Raw genomic sequence first — 14,944 nt, 5'->3', positions numbered from 1 at the left:
AAAGATCTGGACAGAAAACCAAACAAATCAACAAGGGGGGAAAAAACCCAACTATTTCAATGTTAATTTTCATCTACACCCGACAGAAAATAATCAACAATTGGCCGTTATTTTTCACTGTTTCCTTCTAATAATTCAAACATTTCCATAAATGCAGCATTCCAGAATTTGAAAGCACAGTAGCAACTGATTTGGCCAACCTTCTTGTTGTTTTTATATTGCGCATATTTCAAAGGGTTTCCTATTCATTAAAAGCTTTTCTTTTTTAATACTCCAGTGCTGGCCAGCTTGTTTAACCAGCCTTACTATAGTGAGCAGTGTGCACAGGAGGATGTGGGGCCTGAAGGCCACAGCCAGCCAGCTCTCCAGGAACTGCCTGTCTGCAGGAAACCCGGCAGAAGCCGGGACTTTAGGTCTAGGAGGAAACACCAGGTTCAGAAAACAGCAGAGGTTAATTATGTCCCAGCGAGTCAGTGAAAATGTTAAAAAACATCTCAGCAGCATCAGGCTGTGCTGTGCCTGTGATCCCAGCACTAAGGAGGAAGACAATCCCAGGTTTAAGGCCAGGTTGGGCTATATCATCTTTTCACAGACACCATGTCTGTGAATGCAAAATCAACGAAAATGGCTGATGAGATGGCTCAGCCAGTAAAATGGTTTCCCACTGGCCTGAAGACCTAAATTTGATTCCCAAAATATACATAATGATAGAAACAGTGAACCAACTTCACAAAGTTGTTCTCTGATCTCCAAACACACATTATTGCATAGGGACACACATATATACATGGCACATACACACACACACACACACACATACAAATCATACAGACACAAACATACACACATATACATACACATACAAACACACACACAAACACAAATATACACAAATATACACACAACATATACATACACACATAAACACAAGGTTTAAATTAAAATCAACAAAAGTAAAAAGCACAGCAACACACAAAATGACATCATCTTGCTACTATACGAAGAGAAACAGGCCTGTGCTAAAAAGTGTCACCAAGCCTGTTGAGGCTACTAGTGTCACACACTTGGGTTCTTGATGAGCAACAGTAGAAGGAACGGGCTAGAGAGGCTGGGTCCTCCTGTGATGAATGAACTAGCTCTTCTGGGCCATACAACTTCAGCAAAGCGTGGGCCACTTCCTGCGAAGACCTCAGACCCTAGCCTGTCTTAGATTCAAGACCTCTACGCACACTAGACAGGCTAAGCATCATCTTTTCATTGTGTGCAGGGAGGGATTCTTGTTTGGCAGCCTGGCCTGGCCCTCCCCATTGAACTGCTCTAAAGGACCCCTGGGGAGGAGCAGACACTGTCTTCAGTTGTGTATCCACTGCTGAGCTGACCATGCTCTGTAAATAGTGGCAAACCTGTGGACACACAGCACCCATGCACAAGACCTGAGTGTGGGAAAGCAACTCGGGGTGGGCACAACGGTGGAATGAGAAAAATGAGGGTGAGCGTAATCAAAATGCCCTCTCACTAAATTGTTCAAAATGAAAGTGAAAAAAAAAAAAGTTTGTTGGATTAAAACCATAAGATCACTCAATATAAAAGTTCATTCTGAAAATAACTGAACAAAAGACAGCAAACAAAGGCAGGGCTGGCACTGGCGTCCTTAGCCAACGCTGTAGAAACACAGAAACTGTTCCTCCCGTGTGCCAGGCTCGCCACTTCCTGGTGTTCCAGTCTTGTGACTCAGCTTGCCAGGTGGTTACAGGCAAACACGAGAGCTGCTGACCTCTCCCAAGGGCCTCTGGTGACAAGAGGAAAGCGGGACAGTGGCAACAGGTGTCTGCCTTTCCTGTCTGTAAAGTCAACAGCAGGATTATTTCAACGTGGACACCAGGAAGTGTTGTAGCAGTGTCAAGTCTCATGGCTTTGTGCTTGAAAAAAAGGACCTGTTTACTGTCCTGGTCCTGTTTCTCCTTTTCTTGGTTTTGTAGACTACAGCTAAATACTATGTAATCCTAGCCCTTTGCTTGGCTCTCACACTAGGCTGCTTCACCAACCGCCAGCAAACACACAAGCGTGCACACGAGGGCCCAGATGCTGCAGTGATGCCTACTCTCTCGGTGGTAAATGACCCCCGTCCCAGAGCAGAAAAGTCAGCATTTCAACAAGGTGGGCACAGGACAGGTATAATGCAGGGCTGGGACTACCTAGCTGCTTTTCCCGTTCCTCACGGCGTTCCCTGGCCAGACGCTGCCGGTCATCAACGCGTAGCACAGGCGGGGGATCTGAAATGGGATGGAAAATATGGCAAGAGTCAATCTAAAACACATATGCATTGGTATATAGGTATTTTTCTCCTGTTTAAAATGCTTGACAAATGAGGGGCTAAAGAGATGGCTCAATTAATTACTTATTCTTGCAGAGGACCCATGTTTGGTCCCCAACAAAACATTGAGATTCTTAATTATTATGAAGTTTCAAATATTTCTGTAGGGTGATCTCTCCCCACCATCAATAGATATAATTGCGAAACCGGGAATGGTTATGTGGCCTCTCTCAGGCAATTTGTCAAGGGCCATTCATACCATGAATTTCTGATGAAAGCAAATGTTATTTTGAAGAAAGAAAAGAAAAAAAAAAAACAAAAACAAAAACAAAAAACAGAACCAATCAAGGTGAAGTTAGAAGAAAAAGGTTTACTTTGCCTTTTAAATAATATCCCTTAAATGGGAGGGTTAGTCACTCCTAAAAACTAGCCATATAAAGGAGGAAAGTCAACTGCAAAGGACATTGTAAGAAGTGTTTAAGATAGAGCAGTTACTTTTAAAATTACAGACAAATTCTGTGAATAGACAGTGTCAGTCTAAAAGACACAGGCCTTCTATCTTGTCTTCAGGCACATCTGGAATTTCACATAAAACTGTGCAAAGATAATTTCAATAATACAAATCTATGTTACGCCCCACCCATCCCATGCAAAGTAACACTGAGAAACCTGAGTTGTAAGAATCGGGGCTCCTGAGGTGAGAAAGCATCTCCTGGCTAGTCAATGTGGCGCTTCCCCTTCAGCTGTCCTGAATTTTTATTGCTTGTATTTATGTGTATGTGCGCGTGAGTGTGTATGTGCCTGTGTGTGCACAGGTGTGCGCATGCTTGTGAATACACATGAAGGGCAGAGGAGAATGCCAGGTGTGTATCGCTCTCTCTCTCATTCTCTTGATATATATAGTCTCTCACTGAACCCGCCTCGCCACACACGAAATTAAATAAAACCTAAGCAACATTTTAAAAGAGAGGATTTCTATGTCAGGTTGGGAAATGGCTGGTGGTGCTATGCTTGCCTAGCATAAAGCAAGGCCTTGAGCTTGATCTCAAGCACAATAAGAACAAATAACAAAAGGAACTATTATGGTCCCAGGGTGGTTATATGAACGTAAGGAGACAGGTCCACTAGGGTGAGTCCTGTGGGATGGGGACTTGAGTTTATTTACACAGCATCTGCCTAACTCTGGCACAGAGAAACCTCCAGTAAGTACTAGCTGCTGGTGGGAAGGGGGGTGGGCAGAGGTAGCTGAACAGAGGGAAGAGCTCAGCCTGCTCGTTAAAATGCGGCCCAGACTGTTCAAGCAACAACATCTGCTGCTGTCTTCTTCCTACAGGGCACACTAGATTTATCTCCTCCAATATACGTGCTTTCCACATGACGAAAAGACTTAATTATGATGGAGGATGCTTTGTAAGATTAGACCTAGGCATTTCTGTCTTTATTCTCTCTGATGCATTCAAATTGAGTGGTCTGGCTTGAATAATGTATGAAGCAGGTGTCTGAGAACCTTGAGGACTATCTCTATCATCACTGTCATCATCATTGTCACCACCATCATCATTGTCACCGTCATCAACACCACCACCATCGTCACCATCGTCATTGTCCCCGTCATCATCACCACCACCATCACCACCATCATAATCACCATCTTCATTGTCACTGTCAACATCATTATCATGCTTCATACCCAGCTTGCCCACGAGCCACACACTGGTTGTTGTATGCTGGGAAGAAGGTGGTGTTGCCTGTTCTGATGTTTGTATTATGTTTACAGACAGCTTTCTTTCTTTGTGGCACTGAATGGAACAGATCATGAATCACAAGCAATTATATAAAATTACTCTGTAGCTAGGCTATGATCACTGCAGGGAACTGAGCAAAGGCTTACTTCTGTGTGGGCTTACTTCTGAGTGGGCTTACTTCTGTGTGGGCTTACTTCTGTGTGGACTTACTTCTGAGTGGGTTTTCAGAAAAGTCACAAGAGGTGTACAATGATCCTGGCATACTCAAAAATTGGGAGGTTTTTCTGAGTATTTTTGACCTGTCTTCTAGAGGTCCTGAATTCAATTCCCAGCAATCATATGATGGGCCTCTTCTGTTGGATGCCCTCTTTGGTCATGCAGGCATACATGCAAACAGAGCACTCATATACATAAATACATAAATCTTTGTGTATGTGTGAGAAAAAATTGACAGAGAGAGAGAGAGAGCACAAATGCATTGGGAGATTTTACTTTTGCCTCACAAATATGTGTGAAGGTTTTGTTGACTGGGACCAACAAACTCTTACCTTTAGTTTCTACTCATCAGTCTGAGGCTTTTGAAATAACCTTCCCTATGTAAATGCCCGATATCATACCTGGCTTATTTCCTGAGTGGTTGCTATTTTGTCCTGAAACTGTAGAAGTGGGGCGGTTGGGGGCAGTTTTCTTCTCTTGTACTTTACAGCCATCAGATGCTACAGAATGAGACAAACAGAGATACTTCATTAGTTCCTCAACATTTCTGCACAGGCTCTCAGTCACTCAGCATTTCCTGTTAACCCCCGTCATCAGGCAGGAGGCTAGAGTCAAAACTACACAGAAGCACACCTAGGGCACTGCTCAGCACAGGTGACCAACCCTGTATGAGTCGCGTGCTCCAGGGCCTGGAAGGACACTGATCTCAAGGTTACTTAGCTTAAGCTAAGTCTTTTTTGTTGTTGGTATTGAGACAGTTTTGATAGCAGTCATTGGGCTACCCTGGTGCTTACTATGTAGCTTAGGCTGGCCTCAAACCCACAGAAAATTCTCCTGCCTGAGCTCCTCAGAGCTGAAATTACAGGAAGCAGTCTTTGAGCCCAGTTCTTAGAAAGTTCAAACATTAGGAATTAAAAAAAATATTTTATTATTTTTTTCCTTTTTATTTATTACTTAGTACAATTTATTCACTTTGTATCCCAGCTGTAGCTTCCCCCCCTCATCTCCCAGTCCCCCCCTTGCTCCCTCTTTTCCCCCTATGGCTCTGCCCTAGTCCACTGATGGGGAGGTCCTCTCCCCTTCCATCTGACCCTAGCCAGATCTTATCAGGACTAGCTGCATTGTCTTCCTCTGTGGCCTGGCAAAGATGTCCCCCCCTGCCCCCCAGGAGGAGGTGATCAAAGAGTCAGCCACTGAGTCCATGTCAGAGACGGTCCCTGTTAACCTTACTAGAGATCCTACATGGAGACTGAGCTGCCTATGGGCTTCATCTGAGCAAGGGCTTCTAGGTCCTCTCCATGCAAGGTCCTTGGTTGGAGCATCAGTCTCTGCAGGAACCCCTGTGCCCAGATTTTTTGGCTCTTTCGGTCTGCTTGTGGAGTTCCTGTCCCCTCCAGGTCTTTCTATATCCCCCTTCTTCCATAAGTTCCCTGCACTCTGCCCAAAGTTTGGCTATGAGTCTCAGCATCTGCTTTAATACCTTGCTGGGTAGAGTCTTTCAGAGGCCCTCTGTGGTCGGTTCCTTCCCTGTTTCCTGCCCTCTCCTACTTCTGATGTCTATCCCGTTTGCCCTTTTGAATGAGGATAAAGCACCTTCCCTAGGGTCCTTCTTATTGTTTAGCTTCTTTAGGACTATAGATTCTAGTATGTTTATTCTATATTATATGTCTAATATCCACTTATGAGTATGTACCATGTGTGTCTTCCTGCTTCTGGGTTACCTCACTCAGGATGATCTTTTCTAGATCCCATAATTTGCCTGAAAATTTCATGATTTCCTTGTTTTTAATTGCTGCCTACAGACTGGGAAAGGGTCTTCACCAACCCTATATCTGACAGAGGGCTAATATTCAGAATATATAAAGAATTCAAGTTAAACACCAATAAACCAAGTAAAAATGGGATACAGCGCTAAACAGAGACTTCTCAATAGAGAAATACCGAATAACAGAGAAACACGTAAAGAAATGCTCAACATCCTTATCAGGGAAATGCAAATCAAAACAACCCTGAGATTTCACCTTACACCCATCAGAATGGCTAAGATCAAAAACTCAAGTGACAACACATGCTGGAGAGGTTGTGGAGAAAAGGGAGCCCTCCTCCATTGCTGGTGGGAATGCAAACTTGTACAATCACTTTGGAAGTCAATCTGGGGCTTTCTCAGACAATTAAGAATAGTGCTTTCTCAAGATCCAGCTATACCATTCCTGGGCATATATCCAAAAGACGCTCAAGTACACAATAAGGACATTTGCTCAACCATGTTCATAGCAGCTTTATTTGTAATAGCCAGAATCTGGACACAACCTAGATGTCTCTCAATTGAGGAATGGATACAGAAATTGTGGTACATTTACACAGTGCAAATTACTCAGCAATTAAAAACATTAGGAAATTTAAGAAAATCCATGTAGATCACCATGTAGATGACCAACGGGATCTAGGAAAGAAATATGCTAGGAGGAAGGCTCTGGCCCAAGTTCAGCATCAAAGGGAATTATTAGTTTTCCAATGCGGCGTACTGATCACTGTCTCACACCTGCTGGGCTCATGCTATAGTCAGCTGCGGCCTCAGGAAGGAAGAGAGGACAGGAGTAACAGGCATTTCTCCGGTTCTTAGAATACAGGACCCTCTGAGTCTAGGGCAGCTGTTTTACATAAACTGCTTGACTGGACCTGTTTTCAAAGGCTGTCTGCTTCGATTTCAGAAATCATGTCGAAACCCAGTCCTTGTCCTTTTCCTGCCTCCACAGCCACTCCACCTTCAACAGCTCCTCATGTCAGCTACTCTTGTTTTCCCAGCTAAATAGGTCCAAGCCTTTGGAGTCATCACTGGCTTCTACTTTTACTCCCTACGCTTCATTCATTCATTCTCTCTGTTTTGCCTTGAAAACATCTGACCACCATGCCTGATCGTCTCTCTTCCAAGTGTGTTCGTTCCCTTTAATAGTCCACCTGACCCCGCCATGGCCCCTTCAGTCTGTCCTCATGTCAGTGAGCACATGAGAACACTTCATACCCTCCCCCTGCTCAAAACTTTCTAGCAACACCTCCCATCACACCCAGGGTACAACCCAAGGTCTCTACCGTGTCCTGGGAGGCATGGTGTGGTTTGCTCTTGAGAAGGTTCTTCTTCCCAGAGGGCTTGGCTCCAGGAGAACCAGCTACCACCATATTCCATCCCAGGCTCTGAGCATGTACCCAAAGACTCTTCTTCCAGATGACATCTGGGTCTTCGCTTCACTTTCTTTGCAGCTCTGCTCAATTGTGACATCAGAGTCCTCCTGACCTGTTTAAAAATGGTACTCAGCTCTCCTCACCCATGGGCAGCTTACTATGCTTTCCTTTTCTGAGGTGACAGAACAGATTATTATTATTATATTTAGAAAAGAGGGTTCAAGGGGTCTGAACCTAAACAGTATGATGATAGTTGCACTCCTCTCCTTGAAGATTAATTTTAAAAAGCTTTCCAAGATGTATTTCCTCCTGCCCTCCGTCTTTCCTTTCTTGTTCTCCAAGACAAGGTCTTAGTATCTAGGTGAGGCTAGCCTACAATTTAAGCCAGGCTGTTCCTGGCACTGCCTCTGCCTGAGTCTCTCAAGGGCTGGAGTTACAGGCTTGTACAACTACTCCTGGGAGAAACATTGTTACATTTACAAGTGGACTGTAGAGACCCAATCTCTGCCTTCTAAGGGAGTTAAATACTAATTTGTGTGTGTGTGTGTGTGTGTGTGTGTGTGTGTGTAGCTACATTTTGATTACACATAGAATTTGCTAGTGAGGTTCAAATAACCTCTTTGCCTTAAGCAACACAGAGAAGATTGGCTTTATATACAGGGCGCTCTCTGCCTTATTTTCTGGAAAGCTTTGTAAAGACTCAGGAAGGTTATATGCTCTGAACCTAGAGAACAGACGCCCCTTGAAAAAGGAAAATGATTCAGTAGAGAGGGCTGATTAGGTGGCTCAGTGGTAAGGCACTTGACTTTAGTATGGTAAAGGCTTGGCACTTATCCCTCCAGCCCCAGTGGGGAGGAGTTTGGCAGAATGGGCAGATAGTAATGAAGAGTTAAATAGAAGAGAGATTGTCGGCTCCTAAGATTATTGTTATTTAAGGGGACTTCACTTAGGTTTTCACTTTCCAGCTAGCGAGGGGTCATGTTGTGCACCCCAGGGTGAAGGGGGTGGTAGAGGTGGGTAAATCAGAGGAAGCGTAAGTGAACCAGACAGGCCCTGACACTGACCCAAGACAATGGCAGATGCCAGGACAACTCCATGACACGGTTCTGTATGCTCTTGTTTAAAAATCATGTGGTCAGTGGTCATCGTGTAGCAGGTGGGGCCCAGCCAGGGTCGGCCTACGGTCTCATAACTGGAGAGGCAGCCCCCAAAATACCCTGACTGGAGCACCATTGGAACGCTGTCGTTCACGGGATACCGCAAGCCTTCCCCTTATGCTGCAAGCTAATCTCTCACAAAAAGCTCATGAGTAATACTTAAGCAGGTGTGCCACAGGGCTTGGCAGTGAGTGGCTGATGATTTTTAAAAATTTTGTTGTCATCTCCAGCACATACCAGCACAAACCTATAACTGCTTTCCTTTTATGTTACCACCCTGAAGTGTTATTATTGGTGGGCATGGGCAGATTCCTAGAAAGACCCCACTGTGTGCACACACACACACACACACTCACACTTTGCATATCATCCTGTACACTACTTGAACGTTTTGCATTACTAAGAAGAATATGTACATGTACAAAATGAATGTACTAAAGGGAGTGTTCTGCAATCCTAGCGCTTCGGAGGGGGAGGGGGAGGAAGAATGCCAGTTTTCAGAAAAATGCTCACTTTCACTTTTTACACAGCGGGGGTATGTCTGCACCACTGGTTTAAGACACAGTTCATACATTTTAGTGTTTCTTGCTTGGCATACTCACCCAACATCTTTTTTTTTTTTTTTTTAATGCTGACTGGCTTTCTTTCATAGTTTTTTTTTTTTTTTTTTTTTTTAACAAATATCAACCCTGACTTAGTAGTGTAACAAGACTCACAAGTATCCACTGTGAGTTGCTTTTCTGAATAAGCCCTAATAAAAGCTTTCCTCTTTTGTTTGGTTCTAATTTGCTAAATGTCTAAAGATAAATTTTATGCTCACATCTTAGGCATCAGGGAATTAAGTCAACATTACATTGAGGCTGGGGGGTGGGGGGCGGGGTGTCAGTCGGTGGTTATAGCACTTAGCATAAGACCCTAAATTCTAAGCCAGCACTGCAAAAACAAAATGATAACAGCAGCAACAAAACTTAAGAATAAAAATCAACTACGCCGAGCCTGCATCTCACCCTGCTGGCGTAGCTTCCACAAAAAACACAAAGATTAGAGCTCAGTGGCTAAGAGCATGTGCTGCTCTTGCAAAAGACCCGAGTTCGGTTCCCCAAACCCAAGTTGGATGGCTCATAACCACCTGTAACTCCAGCTTAAACGAATCCAACACCCTGTTTTGGCCTCATCAGGCTCTAGCACACACATGCCCCCTTCCTCACAGATAGATGTAAATACTCTTAAAAAGTATTTAAAAAAAAACAAACCCAAACCCCACAAAAACAAGAGTGAAGTGCCCACCGTGTAAGCACAGCACACGTGTGGTGGTTTGATGAGGATGGCCTCACAGGCTCAGACATTTGAATGTTTGGTTGTTAGGGAGTATGCTACTTCAGAGGGATGGGGAGCTGTGGCCTTGTTGGAGGAGGCGTGGTTTTGTCAGAGGAAGTGTGTCACTGGAGGTGGGCTTCGGGGTTTCAAAAGCCCAAGCCAGGTATCCCCTCTTCCTGCTGCCTGTGGATCCAGATTGGCACTCTTACTTCCGCCGGTGCGCACCTTGCTCCCCCATGCTGGGATCATAGGCATACACCACCCTGCCAGGCTGGAATTGTCAGAGTTCCTGCCCCTGAATGAGCCCAAGCTTCTTCAACTATTTCTTTGGTGATAGTAGTAAGTAAAAAGGACAGGCAGACACGGATTTGATCTCAAGCCTGCTTCTCCTTTGCTGAGTGATAATAAGTAGACACAGGGGTGATACTGCCCACACCTAAGAGCTAGTGGCTCTTTCCCTATCCCCTACACACGTGGTAAACTGGCTTTCTCTCTCCTCAGAGCTTTGGGGGGGAAAGGGAACCTGGACTAACTTGGTGACTGTTCCAGGGGAGAGGGCAGCAGATGCCGCAGAAAAGGATGGTCTAGCGAGGGTGTCAAAGGCCTTCAGCTTAGTTCTAGTCACCTTCCAGGGCGCCTGGTTTTCAGGGTCTGAGCTGGCTTGGGAAAAGTTGATAATCAGTCTTTCCAGAGTTTGAGTGAGAGAGGATCTTTTTCTGAGACTTAAAGACCTTTATGGTATCAATTATGATTGATGCTTAAAAACTTCAACCATAATAATATGAAAGATAAATTATTCGTATTTATTTTAATAGTACAGGGAATCTTACTAGATAAGAACAACATGGGGTTGGCATTATCCCAGGAGTAGGATGCCTTACCTACCACATGTGAGGCCCTGGGTTTGGTTTCAGCATTCCCTGACCGCCCCTTCCCCCCCCCCAAAAAAAAAAAACCCAAGAAAAACAAAGCAAAAAACTCACCAAACAACAAAATAAAAACAGAAATTTATCTTCAGTTTTTCAAAATTAAAAAAAAAATATCAAAACTCTTAGGAAACTTGCACATGGGGCTACATAGATAGGGCTACATGTACCATCTTTAAATTTGTTGTTAGAAAAAGAAAACACTTTAAACGATTCAGGTGATGTTCTGATACTGTTTATTCGAATCTCTTCCTCATGTTCAAACAGGAAAACTGAGCCACACACCATGACACTCAGTAAGGTCTTGCCAACCCTAAAGATCTTCCTGCTCCCTTAAAAGCTTTATTCCATTAACGCCTAAATGAGCTGGAAGAAGGCCAGTGGGAGCATGCAGAGGAGAAGCCAGTCAACAGGAGGCAGCAGGCACCGGAGGCTTGGAAGAGCTGCAAAGGAGCCATGCCACAGCCCACACCCACTGTCACTTCCTATGTCTCTTGCAATGGCCTCTCTTCAGAGTTCCTGGAGTTTCCACTGCTGTGTTTTGACTTCTGAACACATGACGTGATGGAAGCGCCTTCTTTCAAAAGCTTGCTATATAACTGGTCTAACTGAGCTGCTCATTTGGTCACAAGTCTTATTCATATTCTACAGCACATTAAAAAAATGACCTGGCGAATGAGCTACGGCTTCACACTCGTTACCAAGAACTCTACCACTGAGAAAAGTCGAAGCCTGTGGTTGAGACTGGGTGTCAGACTAGCTTTGAATTCATAAATCTCCCACTTTAACCTCCATAGGCCTAGGATTACAGGCACACAAGCGACATGTATGGGTTTAGTTATGAGATTTAATAAAATACAGAATTTGGGCTGAGAGGCAACAAAAGCTTAGAACTCAATTCCTCTTTATGGGCATACCTGTCCATCATTTAACTGGCTTTTGTGGACATACAGCTTTGGGGTACTAACAGAGAACACATGACATCACGTTTTATCACAGTCGGGTATTAGTAGTTCATGTTTAACCCAGCAGTTTCAAGCTGTAGAGAAAGCTAATGCAACAGACAGACATTGCCACCCTCATTTACATTTAATTGTCAACCATTCCTTCCAGGGTTAGGGTACGTTTTTAAGCAGAGATGGTAAATATTTATCCAATTTTAGCTGTGAAATTTGTGTCATATGATGGAATAAAGCAATTTCATAACACCTGTTGCCTTGAGTATTGAGAACTTTTCTCCATTTAACTTCTGAACCATAATCATTATGGACTTGTGTGGCAACAATCAAAGATCATAGGCGTGAGCACTAGATAAATATGCACTTTATTCCAACCAAGCCTCAGTTTTCTTCCTCCTTCAAATTATTCAGACAGCACCCTGCTAAAATGGCACCCACAAAGCTTGGTCAGAAATAGCACCATAGCTTGGGTAGCCCTCGGAGCTCTGAGGGAAAGGAAACTGAGGCTGACCTGCTGTTCCCAGGGAGCAACCAACAGATGTGATTCCCACAGTTAGACTGTCTCAGGTTTGGGCTATCTTTTGTGTGTGTGTGTGTGTGTGTGTGTGTGTGTGAATTTTGGAAAATTTGCACATACAATTACATATCTGGGAGATATGATCCATATCATAGCATGAAATTAATTGTACCTCATGTACAACCACCATGAAAGCAATTTAAAATATTCTTTTTGTGTATAACCATTTTGACTGAAACCTATTACAAACAGCCAGATGTGGAATTTCCTACTTGTGGCATTTGTCGATGCTAAGTAAGTTTAATATTTTGTCAGACAAGTCACAAAAGGCCAAGCAGGTATGTGAGGAGCTGCAGTACTGCTGTTCAGATACAAGAGAATATCATCTGTACGGGGGGGAGGGGGTCACGGGGCTCTCACAGGCTCTCTGACAGCATGAGTCCACAGACAAGCCGTTCAGCCCGAGATTCGTAAATCCCATCCTCTCCTGAAGTAATTTATCAAATTTCTTTTGACAGTTCTTTCTAAGACAGCCCAAGAAACAGCCACCTGGGCTGAAGAGTTGGGAAAGCATATCTAGAATGCATATGCCCAACATATTTTGTGGGAACAATAAGAAATCACCTACTACGCTGTTTGGTTTACTATTGAAAGCACTGCTTGATTCACCTCACGGTTCCCTCAGGCACCGAGCCAACGGGACTAAAGTTTACACCCTCTAAGTTTAATCAAAAGACTTTTTTGGAAGGGGGTTATTTGCTTGTTTGAGACAGGATTTTATGAAGCCCAGGCTAGCCTTGAAGTTACCAGTAGACAAGGATGACCTTGAACTTTTAATCTTCCTGTCCTCATTTCCCAAGTGCTCCTGAGTGCTGACATTGTAGGTGTGCAACACCACATGACGATGAAGAAAAAAAGTTGTGTGTATGTGTTCGGGTCTGTGAACACGTGAGTGCAGAAAGAGCAGGTTGGATTCCCCAGAGCGATACTAACTGGCGACCGGGAGCCACCTCATATGGGTGCTAAAGACCAAACTTGGGTTCTGTCTGCACGAAGCCATCTTCCCAGACCCCAGAGAAATGCTTTTATTTTAACGAAAACATGTAAATAAATGGAAAGCTTCTCTTCAGATGGAGGACAAGAATGCTTAAATAGAAAATCTTGCAGCTGGGCAGGGTAGCTCAGGCCTCTAATCCCAGGCCAGCTTGGTCTACCAAGTGAATCAAGGACAACCGAGGCTACACAGAGAAACCCTGTCTTGAAAAACCAAAAAAAAAAAAAAAAAAAAAAAAAAGAAAAGTCCTATTTCCTACCTATGGCAGCACACAACAAGTTAAAAGGCAAGCCTTTCCTCCTTCACTACGCCCAGTTACAACGCCAGCTGCTGCACCCAGTATCCTGGTCCCTTGGGAATGATGCTTATGACTAAGCAAAGTACAGAGTACACAAAGAGGAGGGCGCTCTACCCATGGAAATGGTTTCCAGTTTTCAGGAGCAACAGCAAATCAGAGGTTGTAATTACTGCCCAGCGGAACATCAACAACTGGGCACAGTTATAGAATTAGATTAACTCAATTAAGCTCAATTTGTAATTAGAAGAAACTATTTAAATAACTAGGAAAAGAAAAATAATTAGAATTCAATTTCATTAGAGTTTGCTTAATTAAAGCAAAGAGAAAGAGGTTGTCTTTATTTTAGCAGGATAATAATTTACTTCTAGGAAAATTAACACAAATAATGGCAATATTTTATAGATATTATGGCTTGTAGCTGCAAAACAGAAAACCTTTCACACTTAAATGTGGGAGTGTAATCAAAGTAAAAAGTGTACAACTCCTGGTAGTAGCCCTAAATAAATAGTGGGCCCAGTTTAAAATATTAGTTAGGGGGAAAAAAAAGTGTAGCTGAAAGAGATTCATCAGTGAAATGTGTTTCTCACCATCAATACTTAATTGTTTCTCTTCTGTAGTAAATCAGTAAAATATTTTAAAAATTCTTACATAAATGTCATATAAATTTTGCTAAGAATGAGTGGTAGGTGCTGAAAGACAAATTTTATCCCAATCGATGGCAGTGAGCACTAAGCTTTCCTTCCCCAATTGATGGCAGTGAGCACTAAGCTTTCCTACCACGCTGCACCATTCCTACCATGCTGTAGCCATTCCCACACCTGCCACCTTGTTCTTTACACCCTCACTGGACCCTCAGCCCCAACATCTCCCCTTCATCCACATTAAATCTTCTGTTTCTTAGTTATTCTCTTGCAGCAGCATTGGGTTCATAGCACAACTGGCCGGAGAGCATCCCACACCAACGCGATGCATTTGCCTCAGATGGGGCATCTATGGGACGCGTCACCTGCGTGGCACACGCCCGCACTGCACATCCCGGTCCTCTCGGCAACGTAGATTCACTGCCCTTTGTAAATGTGTGGTGATTGGTAGTCTACAGAACCCCATCCATTTGTCATACGCAGTCCAGCTCAGTTCTCTCTCAGATCGTTTCAAGTTCTTCTTAACACCACTGCTCTGCTTTCTGACTTTCACAACACTGCCATTTTCCTAATACTACTTGACATTAAAAAAAAAAATGTTTTTACTAATTCTTTGAAGA

At 43.6% G+C, this 14,944-nt stretch overlaps 1 protein-coding gene across 2 annotated transcripts in view; it reads right to left on the bottom strand.

Moving 5' to 3' along the window:
- The window catches only part of Map7 (microtubule associated protein 7), a 135,832-nt gene that overhangs the window by 44,640 nt on the left and 76,248 nt on the right, over nucleotides 1-14,944 (bottom strand). For both annotated transcript variants that reach the window (XM_055599288.1, XM_055599287.1), the window contains exons 2-3: nucleotides 4,677-4,775; nucleotides 2,196-2,273 (exon numbers count right to left, since the gene is read on the bottom strand). In XM_055599288.1, the coding sequence (XP_055455263.1) occupies nucleotides 2,196-2,273; nucleotides 4,677-4,775 (177 nt within the window). The remainder of the gene's footprint in view (nucleotides 1-2,195; nucleotides 2,274-4,676; nucleotides 4,776-14,944) is intronic.

This window comes from Psammomys obesus, unplaced genomic scaffold (genome assembly GCF_907164565.1).
Source record: "Psammomys obesus unplaced genomic scaffold, mPsaObe1.curated_primary_1811, whole genome shotgun sequence".
NCBI lineage: Eukaryota > Metazoa > Chordata > Mammalia > Rodentia > Muridae > Psammomys > Psammomys obesus.
This window is presented reverse-complemented; position numbering and strand designations above follow the sequence as displayed.